At 44.8% G+C, this 21,252-nt stretch overlaps 1 protein-coding gene across 1 annotated transcript; it reads left to right on the top strand.

Annotated features, from left to right (window-relative positions):
• Positions 1 to 563: 563 nt before the first annotated feature.
• csnk2a2b (casein kinase 2, alpha prime polypeptide b) lies at positions 564 to 9,906 on the top strand. Its single transcript, XM_076733767.1, has 12 exons — positions 564 to 1,598; positions 2,019 to 2,130; positions 3,195 to 3,296; positions 4,344 to 4,394; positions 4,763 to 4,822; positions 4,932 to 5,015; positions 6,921 to 7,031; positions 7,257 to 7,358; positions 7,792 to 7,892; positions 8,614 to 8,762; positions 8,961 to 9,042; positions 9,203 to 9,906. The coding sequence occupies exons 1-11, from the start codon at positions 1,495 to 1,497 to the stop codon at positions 9,035 to 9,037; spliced, it is 1,053 nt and encodes a 350-aa protein (XP_076589882.1). The 5' UTR covers positions 564 to 1,494; the 3' UTR covers positions 9,038 to 9,042; positions 9,203 to 9,906.
• The last annotated feature ends 11,346 nt before the right edge of the window (positions 9,907 to 21,252 follow it).

Here is a 21,252-nt window from a genome sequence, read left to right on the forward strand (position 1 = left end):
GAGGGAATTTCTTCAATTTTGGCAACACATGCACTTTGACTCAAGGATGAACTGATTAGATTGTGTTGGTTAAAGATCACTGTGACCTCACAAAACCCAATTTGACCATAACTAAAGAATTCCTATCCCCCCCCCCCCCCAACAGTTTCAGACCACCATTTACAAACGAATACATCAGGACAACAGTGACAGATCTGAAACTCTGCAAATGTGTTGGAGAAACAGTGTAAAAGGAGTGCTGCAGCTGTGAAGGAAGACTCATATATAACACAGATGTTTGCAGAGATTTTAATTTTCAACTTATCAAAACATTATGCAAGCTTTCAAAGCTTAGTTTCAATTTTTCAAAACATTTTTACATCCCAGGCGTTCACGTTTTATTTCTAGTTTCTAAATATGACATGATATTCATATTCATCTCGCACAAAAACGGATAAAATAGTGTGTTTGACCAACTGTTGCCCTCTAGCACATCCTCCTCACTAGAGGGCGCTGTATCCCGGCTGCTCAGTCGAACATCACGTTCCTCAACTTCACCCCGGCAGCCAGCTGCTTTCACATCCGGGCGGCTCTCTCGCTCCTCTTCAATCGCAATCCGTTTCCCTTCCCTGCGCTCTCGACCGGGGAGGTCTGTGGCTGCAGAAGAAACTTCCGAATCCCGGACCCCTCCGTCGGCGTCTGGTACCGGGCCACTGAGGCGCTGCTTCCCCGCACAGCCGGTCGCACATGACGCGGGCTCCGCCGATGGTGGTGCACGGCGCCGAGCGCTCCCCGTCGGTGCGACATCTCCGCGCTGAAGTAGCATCGCTGGCTAACGTTAGCTAACAACATCGATCTCTCTCTGCTGCTCCACCCCCTCTCCCTCCGGTCGACCCCCGCTACCGATCCGTCACATCAACAGTTGATTGATAGCTAACACTGAGCCACCGAGGGCAACCCCCCCTCCCCCCTCCCCGACCGTCCATCGGCTAGCGCAGGAAGCCCACCCGTTTCCTCCCCGAACGTTTCGAAATTAGGGCCCGCAAAAAGAGTAACGTTAGCTTCAGAGTTTAACCCGTAATATTTTAGATCACCGACCCTCTCTCCGCCTCTGTGGCCTTTTAGGGGTCCGTTTCCTCTCTACCTCAACACCCCGATGCCTCCCCGTCCCTGTGTGTCACCTCAGCTGCACTGTCACCTCTGATCAGCCCCCCCTCTGAGCCCCACCGACACCGGCTCTGCTGCTTCTGACAATCCGACCCAGGAGCGCTGCTCGGCGCGCACACTGCGGCGAACCTCAGCGGACATCTTCGGTTCTCCCCCAGCTGTTCTCCCGTTTCTCTCAGTTTGACTGCAGAGGGAAGCTAGCTGGTTGGCCTTTTTCATTTCACACCCACACAGACCGCAAATCCAGTTACCGGTCCACCCCTACAGCTCCACTCCAGTCTGCCCGGGGTCCCCTCTCCAGTAGATCTCCGCCACACGCCCCGCAGCACCCGAGCCTCGGGTCTCGTCATGCCGGGTCCGGTGGCCGGTAGCAAGTCCCGTGTGTACGCAGATGTCAACACGCTGAAGAGCCGGGAGTACTGGGACTACGAGGCCCACGTACCCAACTGGAAGTGAGGACATTTCTGTTTACTGCAGGTTGCTGTAATTGCATGCGTGTGATGTCTGACCACAGCGGATCGCGGGTCTGTGTGTGCATGTGCTGTGTGCTGGTGAAAGTGTGGCAGATGGGTGTCTATTATTATACATGGAGCTGTGAGGATGTGATGACACCATGGTAGTACAGTCTCCCAGCCCACCACCCTGCTGCTCTGCGCCGTCTGACACCTTCCTCACCTCCACCTCTGTCCCCATGCTCACCCTGTCCAATAACAGCCACTTTGAGATCAGACCCAGGAAGGCAGAGCTTCACGTCAGTGGCAAGAACACTCAATTACTCACCGACTTATTTGCAAGCTGATGCTGAAGATATTTTCCTTTCTTTCTCACATAGTCACACAAGCGCTGCTCTGTCTCTCTGTCTGTCCCTATAGCAACCAGGAGGACTACCAGCTGGTTCGCAAGCTGGGCAGAGGGAAGTACAGCGAAGTGTTCGAGGCAATCAACATCACCAACAATGAGAAGGTGGTGGTCAAGATCCTGAAGGTGAGCGGCGGGATCTCCTCGCGCTGAAGGCTGAGTGTTGTGGCTGAGTGTGTGGTTTGGAGCCGCCCCCCTGTGGTCCTGTTGGACTGTTAGGTAGATTTTTAGGTGATGTTTAGACATTCAGTGGATTAACCTGTGGATGATTGACATAAATTGAATTGGCAGCTTATTTTGACAGTCTGCTACTCATTTTTCTACCTATATTGTCAGTCATTCCTGAGCTCCTGCTTCTCAGTTATAGTTCCTGTTACCATGTGATTTATTGAACTGAATGTCCTTCAGGTGATGTAGTGAGGACAGCTGGTGGACTTACTGTGTTTAACTGTGCTGTGAACTATGGAGGACTGAAAAGGACTTCTTTACTATTACATTTGTGAAATAAAATAAAGAAGGCTGACATGAATACACACTTAACTAAATTAATGCCCGTAATTGAGAGGAAATAAATAAACATATTCTACAAATCTACAGTTATTTGTTTCCATATTTCCACATTTCTTCACATCTTCATGTCAGTGTCTATGTTAATGAAGCAGGCGCTGCTCGCCGCAGCCTAACGCAGGGCTGCTCACAGGAGTGTGATTGATTGGCTGGATGGCTGTTGCCTTGCTCGTTGGGTGTGAAGCCAAGCAGACTGGTGCACCTGCTACTGTTGCCGGCTGCAAGGTGTTTAGCTTCAGCCTGGTTATTCATTCACTTGTCATTTAAAAGTCACATTAAAGCTTTGTGTCCACTGAGAGGACAGCAGTCCTCTAAACAACCCTCTAACAGAGAGTAAGATGGGTAATGTTTGGAGCTGGCGTCATGGTGATGCAGGTGACAGATGAGGATTACCTCTGTGATTTAACAAAGGATAGAGTGACAAGTCATCTGACAGTCGTTTCAGTGTAAACATCAAGGTCCCTCCAGCACTTTGAGCAAAGATTGGCAGGCTCATAGTGAAGAATGCAGCAGCAGCAGGTTCAAGATCAGAGGCAGAAATATGCCTCAACACCACGTTTCCTTATACCTCTCATCTGAATCTCTGCCTTTGTCTGTCTCGCCCGGTCTTCCTGTGGAATTAGCCGGTCAAGAAGAAGAAGATCAAGCGAGAGATCAAGATCCTGGAGAACCTGAGAGGAGGGACCAACATCATCCGACTGGTGGACACAGTCAAAGACCCAGTGGTAGGCCCGCTAACGGCACGTCTGTCCTGTCAGAGTGAGGGAGTGAATGGAGAGAGTTGGACTGAAACTGTTGTGAGACAGAAGGATGGACATAAGTGAAACTCTGTGTTGGCTTTAATGACTCCTGCAAGGACATTACAGTGAGGGATGCATCAGTCTGACCACAATTAAGGCAATATTGGTGCCAGTACTGTAAGACTGTGTGTATGTGTGTCCCTAATTCTAAAATTCACAATATCTGTTCATGCATTTAAACATTTCTCTGCAATGTCATTCACACCGAAGTGTCCTTTATTTTATTCCGGCAGATCGCTTTTCGAGTTCACATGAGAACAACTGGCGAGTTGTTGACTTAATGTCTGTGACTGATCCTGTTTTTGTTCCTCTCTTATCAGTCCCATTAAAGCCTTCTTGCAGCATGTGATCAAACAGCTGCCTCACATCTGTTTCACATGTGGATATTTAAAACACAAGTAAGCACCTGCCAGCAGTGTAATGACGGGTTGAAGGCAATCAGGGATCTCAGGAGTGATTACAGGTGTTGAAATGATATAATTGCTTTTGGGCAGTGAGTGTTGATGATCAGCTCCATGTGATTCTTGCTTTTTTTTATTGCTGGGGGTGAAACCTGTTGCCATGTGGAGCAAAGAAGCGTTTGTAAATTCAGCTTTTCTGTTCTTCTCAGTTTCTGAGCTCAGGGATGCCACTGGTCCACACATTTCTGGAATATCTTCATTTACAGAGCTGCAGTCCAATCAAGTAAAGGAGGGAAATTTGATCAATGCTCTGGAGAATTTGTTTGTAGTTCCCTGTAAACTACAGAGCTTAGAAATGTGTTATTATATCCACTGTCAGTTTAATTGAAATCAAGCAGCTACGAGCTGCTCGTCTGTCTATCGGGTGCGATGGAAGTCTGTGGTTAATCGGGAGGCTGAATCAGTAATGAGCAACATCCTGATCTGCTTTCATTGTTGTTCCTGATTGTTCTTGTCTCACTGATTTCAACCCTCTGACCCCCCCCCCCCCCCCCCCCCTGTCTCTGTGCAGTCCAGAACTCCAGCACTCGTCTTTGAATGCATCAATAACACAGACTTCAAGGTACAGTGAGCACCTCTCCTCTGCATGCTTCTGGGTAGGGCTGATCAGTCCATGGAAATGTTATCAAATCCGCACTATGGCCAAACTGCAGGAGCTGCACTTTTTTTTTTTTGATAAAGGTGAAATGTGTCATAACGTTATGAATGAAGCTCTGTGGTGCTACAGAGATGCTGCAGCCTACAAATCAGATTCTCTAGCCGTGAGGGAAGATGCTTGTTTGGCACAGAACCCAACAAAGCTCACATCTTCATTTTTAGGATTTGTTTGTGTGGAAAGGAAATGAAAAATGACAGTTCCCACTAAAATCATGTCTCATGTTGCATCATTATAAGATCCAGATGCTGATGTGAGTGTGTCTCTCCCTGCAGGAGCTGTACCAGAAGTTGACAGATTATGATATCCGTTTCTATATGTATGAACTACTGAAGGTGAGACTCGTCACATGACATGTGGTTGATGTTTTTTTTTTTAAATTTGAACTGTAGACACACATTTCTCTGCTCTGTGTGTGTGTGTGTGTGTGTGTGTGTGCGCCAGGCTCTGGACTACTGTCACAGTATGGGAATCATGCACCGTGACGTTAAACCCCACAATGTGATGATCGACCACCAGTTGAGAAAGGTAGGTGGTGCCCTATATAGTTCTTTTTTTTTTTCTTCACACACCCACACACACTCTGAATGTTATCTCTCCCCTGCTATTTCAGCCTCTCTCTCTCTCTCTCTCTCTCTCTCTCTCTCTGGCTTCCGTCCTCCTCATTTTTTTAGATTCTCCATTTGGAAAGAGAATTAGGTCTTTGTTGGTCGCTAATGCATTAGCATTGGCTCACATACACATGGTGGCCCTGCAGTGTGTCAGGAGTTCAGTCTGATCTTGATGTATTTTCCATCTTAAGGAATGTGTTTTCTGTTGCTCTCTGTTGGTGAGTGCTGCAACACTCACCCAGTTCACGAAAGCATTTGTTGTGACTGTTCTGAACGTCTGACAAAGGAACGTCATCTGGTGATGAATGAGCTGGAGCAGTGATGGCAGAACAAAGTAAAGCGTACACAAAGTCTGTCCATCGAGAGACGAGGAAGGCCAGGCTGGGACTGCAGCTACAGCCACCGGCTGTTAGCACAGCGCTAGTTGACATGCCTTGTTATGGCCGTGGCTAATGGCTGTTGCTACAGGCTGTAATTTTTTCTTTCACTGTGTCAAAGATAGTTACATACTACATGAACACAGTGTGTACTGCATGCTGCTTGCCGTAGTTGTATGCAGTCTGAAACTGTTGATTCAATTTAGTATGCTAGGCCAGACTTAACTAATTTTTGCAAGGTGGAAGTAAACGATAGCACGGTGGATGGCAGACCACCACTCCTGTGCAGCAGTCCCCCACGCTCTAAAGAAGAGAAGCTCTAAGCTTTAGCTGTGAGTCTCCTCGGTGCTGTATTCCCTGGTGTCACACGGCCTTAGGCCACTCTCTCAGGCTGGGGTTCCTGCTCACCCAGCTCTGGTACTGGTGCCCAGTCCCACCTAATTCTTGTCTCATTTGTGGTCAAACAGCAAATTTATCAAATTTGGATTTGATAATGTGGATAAACAGCCGTCTTTTGTTTCATTATTTCTGGAGCTTTTTTGCGCCTTTACCTTTTGATAGAACAGCTTAGAGACAGACCGGACAGGGGGACAGAACCAAACGTGGGCCTGTGAGCGAGCAAGGTGCCCCTCAGCGCCCCATGTTGCTGCTTTCCAAACACTTACTGTTGCAGTCTTCTTTTTGTTCCAGCACTTTGCATTGTGGGTAACAGTAGGCGAGATAGACTGGTCCCGTACACACTGGAGATTTTTGCTGAATAAGTAAGACGTCGTGGTATTTTCGGCATGCTGCAGATACTGCTTTCGCTTGCAATACCACATGCTACATTTTGGCTAAGTCAGTACAGACCGCCACAGACTTACAGCCAAGTTAACCACTGTGACCATGATTTATTTTCAGCCGCAGCCCCGAAAATATCAACCTACAGTGGAAACAGACTAACAGAGCTAATGCTAGCTAATAACATGAAGTTAACAGAGCTTTATATAGACTAAACATAGAACACAAGCACTGTTCGGTTGACTTGACTGATAGTCACAGAACTTTGACCTTATACTTACAGCTGCTCACGCCCCGGTCCCAGCCAGTGGCTATAGCATCAGTTGGTGCTTGGCCCTGCTGGGGTTTCTGGGATTTGGAGTGCAGAAAAATACAAAAAATAAGAAAATACTGTGTGTTTTCATCAGTGTTACCACTTGAACTGTAGCTGTATGAACGCACGACTATCTGCTGCCCAACACTGTGTTAAATTCACACACGTCTGCAGTGGCCAGTAGGGGGCAGCAGGCGAACATAGACGTGAACGAACCCATCAATCTGCCTCACAGGATACATGACACCACCTGTAACAGTGTGTGTTGATACGACCCTGCTTCTGAAGAAGTTGGGACTGTTTCAGAAATGTGCAGAGAAGCTGAAAGAGGACAAATTGTGTGTTTCCATAGCTACGCCTTATAGACTGGGGTTTGGCAGAGTTCTACCATCCATCCCAGGAGTACAACGTCAGAGTGGCGTCACGGTACTTCAAAGGCCCGGAACTCTTGGTGGACTATCAGGTAACACACACACACACACACACACACACACACACACACACACACACACCACAGCCAGCCCACATTTAAACAGCCTGTAGAGATTTTTCACTTTCTTTCTCTCACATTTACACACAAGAAGAACACACGCACACACACCATGTGCGCTCATGAGAAAGTGTTGACACCACATGTGGATAATCCTGATGTCTGTCCTCATCATCAGCTGATGATTTTGTGTTTCAGATGTATGATTACAGTCTAGACATGTGGAGCTTGGGCTGTATGCTGGCCAGTATGATTTTTCAGAAAGAGCCCTTCTTCCATGGCCAAGACAACTATGACCAGGTACCTGTGACACACACGTGTGCAGCTGACACACACCAGGAACGACAGCAGCACATGCATATTGAATGAGACCGATGACGAAAGGTCATTAATTACTGATTTCATGCTCACATACTGAAAAGCAAAAGAAGCTCACACACGGCTGTTTGGGGCGTCCTGTGTCTCAGTTAAACACAGGAAGTCCCAAACTTGTAATGGAGACAACCTGCATTTGTATCCTGGACCTTCATCAGATGTAATCTGTAGAGCCTCACTCTCGCCTGTCAACAGCTGTCAGTCAGCACAAACAGAACCAGAGAAATTCAAAGGAACAAATGCAGGTTGATAACTGATGCTCCTCCTGACCTTAGTTTTATTTGTGAATGGTGAGTGAGTGAATACATGCGTCCACCATAATGTGACAAAGATGATTCATACTTGTTGTGTTTCCTAGTTGGTGCGAATTGCCAAGGTCCTTGGGACGGACGAGCTGTTCGGCTACCTGCGTAAATACCACATTGAGCTGGACCCGCGCTTCAAAGACCTGCTGGGACAGTAAGTCCACTCTGCCTTTGCCTCTGGGATTCCCACCACGCTCCACTTAATGTGACATATTGTTGCTGCTCTGGAGCTGAATGCAGAGTAGAAGTCAAATCAGGATAGAGGCTGAAAATATCCTGAGGGCCAGCAAAGTGACGAGCGTGACGAGCGTCTGCTGCGCTAACGGCTCGAGGAACAGACTGAAAGTGCTAATTTGATATTTCTCAAACTTACAGTGCTGCATATGGTCTCGTTTGACCCAGTAGCCGGGAAATCTTGAGCACCGCTGTTGATAAAATAAAGACTAATGATGTGGAATTTGAGATTAAAGCAAAACAAATGAAGCTCTGAAACGTCCTGCCTGCTGTTATGAAATGTGCTGCATTGAAACTGCATCACAGGTAGTTCCAGACATGAGTTCACATTTTCCCCTGTTGTGACTCCTCTTATGTAAGTTCACTGAGGGGAAATTTGGTGGCAAAGCTTTTCTTGTTGAGTGTTTTTCACCAGAACCCAGAGTGTATCCTTGAAGTCTAACAAACCTTTTGAACGCTGTTTCTTCTCCTTTGCCTTTTTCAATGGTCACCAAATGCTCATACTACATGGAGATTGACAAAATAACCAAAACAAAGCAGTGCACAGGAGCCAAGACAGTGTCCTCACATCGCTCAGGGCAGTACTGCCTCTGTTCAGTGGACGTCCCCTCAGCTGTGGTGTGTGCTGTGTGTGTCTGCAGGCAGAGCAGGAAGCGCTGGGAACAGTTTGTGCAGACAGAGAACCAGCACTTGGTGAGTCCTGAGGCTCTGGACCTGCTGGACAAGCTGCTACGCTACGACCACCAACAGAGACTGACCGCCACAGAGGCCATGGAGCACCCCTACTTCTGTAAGCAGCACACACAGCGTACGCAGGAAACACACACACACTCATGTCGTGCTCATGTCAGTGTCAGAAACACGTTTGCTGTAGTTCAGCTCCAGCTCTCCTTCACACTTACAGCCTCAGTGGTTTTCTGGGTTTTCAAGCCGCACGAACTGAAGTTTGTAAGGAATTCTTAAGATGTAGTTCTGTCTCCTCCTGCAGACCCAGTAATAAAGGAGCAGTCTCTGTCAAATTCTGACAACAACTTGGTTTCCAGTGGAAACACTACAGCGCGATGAAACAGGTAACGCTTAGCTTGAAAGGCTGCGTGTTGGTCACTTTGTTCGGTCATTTTTTGTATTTAGACTTATGTAAGATTCACAATCGTGATTTCTGTGACAATTTCCCCTCTTTCCTCCTCCTCCTCCTCCTCACCCTCTCTTTTGTTCTCTTTCTTTCTGCAGAAGTGGAAGAAGAAGAAGGATGTTTGTTACCTCAACTTTGTACCCGGTTGTGACAGTAACTTTGACAAGTGTACAGTGACAATGGATCAAAGTAACTCTGACCAGTTACACACTCACAGATATGTGCATACAGATACACACACACACACACACACACACACACACACACACACACACGCCAATGCAAGCACACCCTCTATACAAACACACATATGCAGACATGTATACATACACCCTCCTCCTTTGTATCAGTCTGCGATTGGCTTGTCCTGGTTCCCTGTCCAGCAGCCTGACCAATGAGCTTGAAGCTGCTCCCCCATCGTCCCCCAACTCGTCTTTTTCCTCCCAGCTCAGTCTCATGTAGGTCAACAAGGACAAACTACTTTTAAAGACAATTCAGTCCCTCTTCTCCTCTCTTTCGTCCCTCCTTTATGTCACCCCCCCCCCCCCCCCCTTTGTTTGCATCAGCATGGAGAATGAACAGGAGTGTGAGCCTGTAAGTCCCAGTCCCCCCCCCCAACCTCCTCATCCATCCGTCTGTCTGTCCCCCTCCTCCCTCCCCATCCTGAACCCCAACAGACAGACAGACGTCTTAGCACTACTCCAGTTCTGAAAGCGGCATGGTGGACTCTCTCTAGATAGAATGATGATGATGATAATAATAATAATATTAATGAAAAATAAATGATTTTTATTTAGATGAACTCTGCCTGTGTCCAGAGTCAGTTTATTGTAATGCATTATTATAAGAGGTGTGTCTTTCGTTTTGTGCATCCCATTTAGGTCTAGGCTACATTACCTCTCTCTAAAATATATTTTGGATAGACAGCATCCAAAATTGTCATAAAATTGAGTCAAAACATACCAAAAAGATGAGAACCTCCATGAAGGGAGGTTTATCGCAGGACACTGTATTAGTTTTAGCTAGGTGTCCTAATAAACTGGGAATGAGTATATTTAAGAGATTAAGTCCAAGTAAAAAGCAGAATTCATTGTTTATTCCTGGCTATTTGTATAAATAGGTCTTTAAAAACAAGCCCACACTGATTGTTGGGAATATCTAGCTTTACTTGCATTTTGCCTTTTTATTTTTAGTTTGAACTGCAGTCCTCTTTCAGTGTCTGTCCCACGCAGAGAGACGTGTAATCAGTGAAAACTTTCCACTGACTCTATTTTAAAGCCCAACCTGTGACCTCCTCTCTGATTCATACGCACTGCAGCCCACACTGAAAATTGAACCTTATGACGAAAATGTTCCAAATGACGTACGAACGTCGACCGAAGCTGACATACAGGAAGACGAGCGCACCTGCACTGAGCCTCTTTAATGAGAGTGGTGGACAGCAATCAGCTGATGAGCTCGGTGTGTAGGTGAGTGTTTGTGTATGAAAGCTGAGCTTGGCTTGTGTAACGTGGTTGCAAGCGGTTTAAAGCAGTTGAAATGATGAGAGGGTGACGCTCTGTTTGTTAAATCCACAAACTCACGATAGAAGAGAAGACTGAATTTTGGACTTGCATTGATCAGGCTTACACAAACAGGTGGAGCGATGTTGCATTAGCAATAATAAACTGACATCTTCCCCCAGACAGACTGACTTTTTGGGCTGCCTGTCTCAACAGAGCTAAAGGCAGTTGTGACTTGTTTTGCTTGCAAATTATGTAACTGCAAAACAGGAATGGCAAGCTTTATTTGCATCAAAATGACAGCTGTCATTTCCTAAAATTTCATTAAGCTGGACCTCACGATCAACATAAAGATGCAACAAAGGACCTCAGCCGGACTCAAGCCAGGGATGTTGCAGTTTGTGGTTAATGTCTTAACCTCCAAGCTACCGGGGTGCCCCAGGACAAGAAGCTACTTCTGATGGTCAACCAGCCTGTGTTCAGAAACAATCTGAATTTTGCATATTGGAGATTTACTGACACATGCTTACATTACATAAACATTTCTTAGAGGCAGTGCTGCAGTGCTATTTGTTGTTGCAGCCAAGTAATAAATCTCAGGTACAAGAGGGTCACTAACATGGAGGCAGTCCTACACCATAATGCCGGTTGCAGTGAAAAAGCTTTTCCCCTTCACTCCGCTGACACTTTTAAAAAAAAGAAAGAAAAGAAAAGAAAAAGTGTTGCAACACAAATCACAAGACAAACTAAAAAGTTAAAGAACAAGGCAGTAGCTTTCAGTAAAACTTCAAGTTAGTTAAGTTAAATCATGGGTCAAGGAATAAATGATTAGTTTGTATTTTAATGGAGATCAAGCACTGATGCAGGCATTTTTTTAAACATTTTCTTTTAACTACTAACAACTATTTTCAAGGGTGGCACGGTGGCGCAGCAGGTAGTGCGCGTGCAAGAAGGTTGCTGGTTCAAACCCTGGGTCGGGCAGGGTGTGAAGTTTGCATGTTCTTCCCGTGCATGCGTGGGTTCTCTCTGGGCACTCCGGCTTAGGTTAATTGGTCTCTAAATTGTCTGTAGGTGTGAGTGTGAGTGTGTGAGTTGTCTGTCTGTGTATGTAGCCCTGTGATCGGCTGGCGACCGGTTCAGGGTGTACCCTGCCTCTCGCCCATTGCTAGCTGGGATAGGCTCCAGCCCCCCGCAACCCCGAAATGGGATGTGTGGGTAAAGAAGATGAATGAATGAATGAACTATTTTCAAGGGCTGCATAGCCTCAGATGATTCTCAGTGCTAGTACAAGTTATTTAATCATCTTGAGGTTACACAGTTCAGTTGGTGCATTGAAATTCTTGTGGGAAAGTAGGAAAACGCACAGTTTAAAAATGTATGAATTGATTGTATGATACAATTTTGAAAATGATCCCTGTATGACAGCAGTCATCATCAGTCAGACTATTCCTTTATTGAATCATATAACTACTACAGATATTTCTAACTGTGAGCAGGTTCATTCCACATTTTATCATATTATTACCTGTTTGTTTATTGTATAATGTCAGCCCTGTACTGTGCAGTTAGAATTAATTACAGTGTCTTGCGTAGTTTTCAGTAACAGGTCATGCTTGTTGTTGGTTTGTGTGTGTATGTATGTGTGTGTGTGGTGTTATTGTCTGAAGTATCAGCTTCCTCCTTGTATAGAAACCAGAGCTATGGTTTACTTTTCTACAACCTGACGCCTCACTCACGTTCTGGTACACTCCCACATATGCACACACACACACAGCTATAGATCCCCAGATGCACAGTTACACTATGTTACCCTTTTAGAATCTCAGCCATGAAACATTCAGCAGCAGACTTGTCTGATCAGCTGCGGATACTGTCCGGTCATATGCCCCAGGTCTCTCTGACTAACACACACACACACACACACACACACACACACACACACACAGTCAGCTCTCTGTTGTCTGTGTGCAAAGGCAAAGGCACATGTGAGCTGTAGAAGAAGAATAAAGGACTAAGAATGGAAAAGCCCTAAAAGCAAGTTGCATACTGAGTGTTTGTAGATTAGAAGATGGTAAACATGTGTCATACAGTATCTGTAATGATGGTTTATTGGTTTATGGATTTAAACAAGTCTGCAGCAATGCTAACAGCTCTGTGAGGTTGTTCTTAGCTAAATGTGCTTGTCAGCATGCTAACATGCCAACAGTGACAATGTTAACATGCTTATGTTTAGCAGGTGTAATGTTTACCATACTAACTATCTTACTTTAGCATGTTAGCATGCTAAGAATTCCCAATAGGGTGTTTGCACATGATGTCAAGTCACTCTTTTTTGTGGCGCAACCTGCAGATGGAGGGCCAGAAGTGATTTTCTGCAAAGGAAGCACTAACCCCAACCCTAACACTCAAAATGTTGTTTCTTCAGCTGTCAGTGTGACCTTGCAGACCATCCTACCCCACAGCCAAAGCAAAAATTGTTTTCCTCATGGGTCTCCTCCGGGGTAACGCCCTGGATTGGGAGACAGCGGGGTGGGAGAAGTACATCCTGGTTATCATGTCGTACTCTGCCTTCATCTCTGAGATGCGAAAAGTACTTAACCATCCTGTATGAGGTAAAGATGCATCCAAAAGACTTTTCTCTTTTCATCCATTGTGTGCAGAGAATGGGTGGAATGAGGAGTTGCTTCAATCTGTGTTCTCCAAACTGTGTTCTTCAATGTGTGTCCTCCATCTGAGGCTGTTCCAGTCATTCTTGGTCATCCGTGGCTCATTGAGCATAACCCCCAGAGTGACTGGGTCTCCGCCAGAATTGTTAGCTGGCACCCCACCTGTCATGCCAAATGTTTGTAATCTGCCCTGCCTCAGTCTGTGTCCAGTCAGGCTTCCAGTCCTGAGATCCCTGATCTGGCCATGGTTCAATCTGAGTACCATGACCTCCAAGTGGTTTTAAGGAGACAGTAAAGACTCTTTCTCCCTCCTCCTCATCAATACAGTTGTGCCATTGACCTGTTGCCCAGTGCACCTCTCCCATACAGCTGCCTCTACAAGCCCGAGCGAGAGGCTGTGGAGACGTACATCAGGGACTCCTTGAACCATCAGCCTGTCAACATCGTCCCTTGGTACCGGCTTCCTCTACGTGGATAAAAAGGACAAAACCCTCTGCTACTGCATCAATTACAGATGACTCAACAACATAATGGTAAAGAACAAATATCCTTCGCTTTTCATGAACTCTGCCTTTGTTCATCAAGATGGACCCCACAATGCTTATTACTTGGTTCAGATTCAAGAAGGACATGAATGGAAGACGGCCTTCAGTACAGAGTGTATTCCTCCTCCTCCTCCTCCTCTCCTCTGCCTCATTGCATTATAGATGACCACCCCACCTACGTGGTCTGTCATCTCCTGGACCTGCTGTGGTCTGCAACACTTTGTCAGCTTGGAAGGATGTGGCCTGGAGGAGAGAAGTTGGATTTCCCGTCACCTCATCCTTGACCCAGCCCTCACTCAGGTGTCCCACAGTCATCATCGGGACAAGCCTGGTGGGTCGCCAAGAGGTGTCCATTGGGGGAGGGGTACTGTCACGACCCCTCCTACTCAGACACTTGTGGTCACTGAGTTAAATATTGCTTTGGTTCATTAAGAATATGAATCTGGATCCTCACAGAAACAGCTGGGCTCCAGCATCTGTGGTCATTGTGTGGAAATCATGATGAGTATGTTTGGCCTAAAACCAACATTTAAAGGCCCTAAAAACTAATTTTATCAACCAAATCTTGCTATGATGTGACATGTGTGTGATGTGACATACATCAGTGTGCTAATCAGGTTTGCAGCCACTGTCAAACTTTTTAGTGTTAAATAATACCAAGAGATTAATAAATATTCAATTTTCTAGAGAAATACTTAAGATTTTAAGTTTTCATTGTCTTTAATGTCATGCTGTTTTTCTCATACAAATACAAAGACTGGATGTGCACTCACAATTTGTTTGATAATTTTATTGCACATTTAAGAGAAAAATGCACAAAAACAACACTGCATGCAAAGAACAGGGGGAGCAGCTGCCATTTCATGATCTGAAATAGTTGACGGTGACCACATCCGTCAGATATGTTTGTAGCTTTTTCAGCATGTGGCTTTTTCATGTGATGTTGGTTATCAATGTCATATTTAAAACCATCACAGTAATGGTGAGCACAAGAGTAGATCGCTATTTTCTTAAGCAAACAAAATCATTTAGCAATTGGATTAAAAGACATAATTGACGTTAAAATGAAGCAAACAAGCTGCATTAGGAAAAAAAAAAGTGTTGAAGGAAGGAAGAGGATAAGAGGAGGAGGCAGCTCCATAGAATTTCACTCTTCAATGTCTTCAGAGGATCAGAGAGAAAAGTGATGTTAGTCCTCCACATGGAGGCTGAAGGGGGACCAAAATGAAATGTAAAGAATGACGGAGTCAATAAAAGTACCGCTCTACTGAACAAGCCATTTAAAACAGAAGTTTATGGTATTTTAGTCTTTAAAAAACATCGAGTGAGGCTCCACTTTCTAAAGCACAGGGTGTGTGAGAAAAAGACCATCCTCTCCTGACGGACTGCAGGTCAAGCGAACATCGTCCTCCAACATCCTCAGTTAAACAGCTAGCTGTCCAAATTGGAATAATCTAAATGAATTTCCCTGCTGGAGGATTGATGAGCTCCCATGTCACTGTTGTATGAGTTGTAACTTGGTGTCAAACAGGTTTCTGCTGAGGGCTAAAGGATTGCTTGCAGTCGCGCCAGGCGTCCTGGGTCAGCCAACACGTTTTATGTTGCGTTTGTGTCTTAAACAGCTCGGGACGCATTTCTTCTCCGACTTGGTGCCAGGCGACGCCGGGGCCGGCGCTGCAGACCCCTGCTTCCTGTGCACAGAGAGAAACCAGACACAGAGGCAGAGAAATTAGAGGAGGAAGTGTGGTTGAGTGTTTGCTCTGGCAGTGACACGAGAGTATTCAATTATTAACTGCAGACTCCTGTGGCTTCTACTGATAATGGTGTGATCACAGCCTAGAGAGGGGCTGCCAAGACCTGCACCAACAGACTGCTTATTGTCCTCCGTAATTGCATCAATAATGTAATAATAGTACACATAACCATTCATGCTTGTCAGTTAGTCAGAGTCATTATCCCTGAAGAATCAATGAGTGCTAAATATGTTCAACCACCAATAAAAGAACAGCGTACTAAAATAAACCCATTACACTTTTTCTCTAGCACAAAACTAATGACATGCCCATCAGCCTCTGCGAATGAATGTTAGCATGCTAAAATGCTAAGCTAAAATGGCAACCATTGTACCTGCTAAACATCAACATGTTAGCCTTGTCATTGCGAGCATGTTGTCATGCTGATGATCACATTCAGCCCAAAGCACTGCTCTGCTCAGCTGCATGCATGTCTGCAAGCTCTTAGTGACTATAAAAAGGCAACAGTGGAGATGCACGGTTATTAGACACAAGAGGGTGGAGAATCAGCATGTGAGCTGAATTTATAAGCCCTTTTTGTTTCCATTTATATAATGCAGGGATGTTCACAGCATTTCACTTTCAACCAGGTATCTGATTCTGACCACCTAACTGTAGTCGCTTACTTACTGTAGGAAATAGTTAAGTGATATTTTAGACAGTGATCAGGGTGGATGGATGGCCCAGAACGCAGTGCCAGAAAATTTCCCTCATTTTCAAATCCCATTGTTGATTGGTATGTAAATGCCAGCTCTGACACAGTGGGTCTCTGTGAAGACACTAAACACTATGTGACACTATGTGTGTCAATTACTAAAAAGTGCCAGTGCTAATTACTGTACCAGTTATTGGCTTCAAGTTCCAGGTGACTGCAGCAGTAGTTGTTCCTCACCTAGCAGCAGCAGTAGCAGCAGCAGCAGTGGCAGCCTCTCTGTTCCTGACCTGCTTCATCACCTTTAGGGTGCGACAGATCTGTCTCAGGGTCATCTTCGGAGCGTGGCATGCCAGGCGGGGTCGCGGGGTGCAGCGAGGGCCTCGGTATGTGAGGAGTGACAGATAGTTGTCCCCTCTGGGTCCTCTCCCAAACAGCTGCAGTGGCTGAACGCTGGCATAGCAGGATGCAAACTGGGCGTCATGGAAGAAGGAGAGAGAGAGAGGTTTGTCATGTGTTGTGAACTGCTGCATAGATAGATTAGATACATGCATGCATTTGCAGACATGCATGCACGTACACACACATGCATCCACAGGCTGAATTCCTATTCTGTGGAAACAGATAGGGCCATGTAAATAACATTTTTTACATTTTCTGATTAATCTCAATATTTTTTTTCAGCAAAAAGTCAAAAGTCTGACATTTGAGTATTCTTTTTTTTACTTTTCTCATGACGTTTATCCCTGAATTCTGTTGTTTCTCAAAATGCTCACTACTACGTACTATGAATAAGATATTACATCTGTTTGTTGCTTCTTTTGAAACAATCCATCATGCTAAGCTTGTACATTTCATCCTTCCTATAGTATAACTGCAGTGTGTAACAGTGCTCTGAAATATGCTGTATTACACTGATGGATTGGATCAGTGTGTGTGCTGCTGCCTAAATTAACACAGTGATAAACCTTAAATGTGTACACTATGTACTGTTGCGTAATGTTTGTCTCTCTAAATGTCAGGCTCTGTTTTTAAACTACATACTTTGTTATTTAAGAAATCATTTGACCACCGATGCACCATGGGAAATGCTGATAATTATTTAATTACTAATCGCTATTATTGGCCTCCCAACATTTTAATTTGCTGCAGCACAATAGATACTGTGGCTCAGGCAGCAGAACATAATGAGGCTATGGGAGTGTCAGCTGTGTGCCTCTGTCATTCACACTTCAAATGTTACACTCTGACACACACACATACATACACTCACACACACATCGCACCGTTTTAATTAGCGTATGAGCCACTGTCTTCCTCTTGCAGACTTAATCACCCTCTCCATCAGAAACCCAAGACACACACACACACACACACACACATACACACAAAGAGAATTCGGCTGTGCAGATTCATTTACAAGACCGACACTCGATCATGTAGATTTACCTCCCAACAGATGTTTTCTCATTCACACACACACACACCAACACACACACGGACACACACACACACACACACACACACACACACACACACACACACACACACACACACACACACACACAATAGCTGACCTGTATCTTGAAATTGTCATGCACAGAGAAAAGGAGAGCTTTGATAACAAACACACATATTCTCAGTGTCTCTCCTCCCACAGTCGTCTCATTCACATCTGACAAATTACTCTGTAAACTGTGTACAAATATATGAACAAATATATTCAGTTTTGAGTGAATGGATGTGAAAATCTCTCATGAAGGTTTTCCAAAATACTGAACTTTCAGCATGGGTGCCCACTTCTACTGGGTTTACTTTGAACTGCTGAGCTGTTACAGAATTTAACAGTCATGTTAAAACACAATTAAAATGACGCGCCACACTGCGTGAACGATGCAGCACTTCATCACAGCACATACTTCTACACAGGGCAAACACTCTGAAAACCTTGTGGTTCTGTGACTGATTAATTCTGACCTGAGCTATTTTCAAAGTTGAAGACAAAGGCTTCATGCGCATGCAGAAACAAACACAGCTAACAGACACTTACAGGAACGACAGTAGCCATGAGGAGTGTCCGTGCTCTGTGGTGAAGAAATAATCAATAGAGTGGGAATCATTGCCTTCTTATACTGTACGTGCCAACATGACCAGGCCAGATGATAGGCCAATCATTCCTTAGAGGAGACTAACTAACCCCTCCTTCCTCTGACATCACTACAGGGAGGTCACTCTCCACATCTCACACACACACACACACACACACACACACACACACACACACCTGTTGCTTCAGGTTACACATACACTGACACGCAGTCTATTGTTGAGGACTTTTTTGTAATGCAGAGTATTTTTAGAAGCAGCTGTAATTCTGGGAATGAGGAGAAAACAGGGGAGCATGAGGATGTCAAGAAAGAGGGGAGAGATGACAAAAGTGGGGAAGAGAGGAGACTGATGGAGAGAGAGAAATCAGGTCCACAATAAAGACTTTGGTTGAGGAGGGAAACAGGTGTCACACAGCGTAAGGTGATGTGCCTGAACAATGTGATGCATCGGTGCATTAAATATCGCCAATCAATATTACACATCGCTGATGGGAAGAGACAATAGATGTGAGACACACTCACTCTGATGTCTTCTCTAGTTTGTAAAGAAAGGAAACAGGAGAAGGGCTTAACGACCAGCACATCAAACCATCTTTCAAACTCACTGTTTCAACACATGATTCACATACCTGCTGTTTAATTTCAATCTCAAAGTTTCCATAGATAATAAAAGGGAGGGAAGTGTGTATAAAATGATGCACAAGGATTGGGTTGGTTTTTAAAATCTAATTGTAGGTTTTACTGGAATTACCTACAGGATAATTTGGTAATAAGTACAGGGGAAACAGATGTAGACCAGTGGTTTCCAAACATTTTGTGACCAAAAAGAGAACCAAGCAGTGGGTCACCTGATGCCCCTCTTCACAGGTTATCACCTCAGTGTGGACATGAGCTCTCAGTAGGTCACAGCTCAAAGAACGAATTTCCTTCCCACATTGCCTCTGTATGGGATTTTCAAAATAAAACAAGACAGCTAAATTAATCTGCTGTCCTATTTACTCCTGCTGGCTTTTTGTCCACCATTTTCTTCATTAAAAGTTATTGAAGGGAGGAAACAAAGCTCTCCAAGCCAACATGCTTGTTAACTTACCATAAGCAAACTTGAGAGCTCATGAGCTTAGCTGACTGCTAAACGGACATTAATGTTCACACAGTTTATTTAACTTGTCTTATCTCTTAGGCTAAATCATCTTACAAGCCCTAAGATTTATCTTGAGACTCCTTGAGGGGACTCTCTAGGCTACACAAGCAGTTAACTGGAATTAGATAACTGGAAGTCTAATTGAACATCAACTGATCTAGAAATTCACACATACAGTAGATCCTTTCTGAGTTGTAGGGAACTGTGGGACCAGCATAGTGTGACATTGCACTGGTAACAATACACCTTTTTTTCCCTCACCTTTCCATTTTATTCTATAGCTATAAGAGGGAAGGTCATGTGAGTATCTTCCATAAACAGCTGTATATAAACATCCTGCAATGTCAAGTCATATTGCTGTTTCAAACTATGGCTTAGCCTGATATTCCTCTCAGTTTGAGGACGCCATCAGTGGACAAATGTTCAAATTAACACATATCTATTATTAACTATGAAAACTGTGAGACTTCATGACTCAGCTCTAAATATAAATGCAACAATAAGCGAGAGGTGTGTGTGAATGTTTTCACCTAACAGCTAAAGTGCTGTTCCTGTCACCGTTACAGTGTGCTCGTTAGGCTTGGCCTAAATTTAGAAGCAAATGGACTCAGAGTACAGACCAGGAGACAAGAGTAAGAAACAAAATCCAATTTATTAACACACCATGAAACAAAAAGCGCACTCATAAGGAGTGGAGATACAAACAAAAGGCGCACTCAACGAGTGGAACAAACAATCTCCCCACGTGGGAGGCTGAGGCTGTGCAAAGGCTGAACGTGGCTGGAAGGCATGGGCTCGGTTCTGGATAACTCATGGGAGAGATCAGGATAATCCGGCGACCACTCTAGCTCAGCGTCTTCTTTTAATACTTGAGCCCTAATTAGGCTCATGCGCTCCAGGTGAGCCGCCGGAGAGGCGGGGCCAGCTGGGTGCAGGGAAACACCCAGCCGAGACAGACAGGGGAACAGACAGACAGACAGACAGACAGACACATAACACTAGGGAAAAGGGAAACAGAGAACACTAGGAGCAGACAGATCCAGCGGATCCTCACAGTGCTCACACAATCACTCAAGTGTTGAATCACCTTCAAAAAAGACGGATACCAAACAACTTTCTTGTGGTACTGCGCCTTGTTTCAGGTGATGTTTCAGCGGCTCTCAGCACCTCATTACTGCTGTCTCTCTCTCACGTCGCCCACCTCCTGCATGTATACTTTGATCCTTTTCCGCCTCCTGCTGCTTTCTACACCACACTACATCACACAGGTGGGGAAAGCGTTGGCACTGCGTTGCGTTCACTTGTAAGACGATGCGCTGTTCATATGCATGAATTTGTTTTCTTATACTTGACCATATTATATGACAATGTGTTCTTTGTAATGTGTGCCATATATTCTATTTATCATCACTGTGTTGTTTGTTATCTCTTATACTCTTTTGTATAATATTCATTGCCATGGATAGTTTATCTTATTTTGTGTTGTCATTTTTTTTACTCATTCTGTTTTCTGCCTCACCTTTTCATTCTGCTCTAGTAACAAGGGAATTTCTCTGGCGTAGGATCAACAAACTCTTTCTGTTTTGCAGTTGAGCACACGTGAATCCATTTAAAAGTAGATGTGTTGGTGACTCCTCATACTGGTGAAAGACACTATGGCACTGTGACAGACAGCAACGTATGCTCAAATGAATGTGTTTAACTGTGAGTCTGATATTACATATGATGCTCTGTTGTGGGT

The sequence above is a fragment of the Chaetodon auriga genome, chromosome 6, assembly GCF_051107435.1.
Source record: "Chaetodon auriga isolate fChaAug3 chromosome 6, fChaAug3.hap1, whole genome shotgun sequence".
Lineage (NCBI taxonomy): Eukaryota > Metazoa > Chordata > Actinopteri > Chaetodontiformes > Chaetodontidae > Chaetodon > Chaetodon auriga.

Bases quoted from the DNA above. Each gene is read 5' to 3' on its own strand.
- csnk2a2b (XM_076733767.1), top strand. From the start codon at position 1,495: ATGCCGGGTCCGGTGGCCGGTAGCAAGTCCCGTGTGTACGCAGATGTC. The intron at 3,297-4,343 runs GTAGGCCCGCTA...GTCTCTGTGCAG, and splicing joins ACACAGTCAAAGACCCAGTG to TCCAGAACTCCAGCACTCGT. The intron at 7,359-7,791 runs GTACCTGTGACA...TGTGTTTCCTAG, and splicing joins GCCAAGACAACTATGACCAG to TTGGTGCGAATTGCCAAGGT.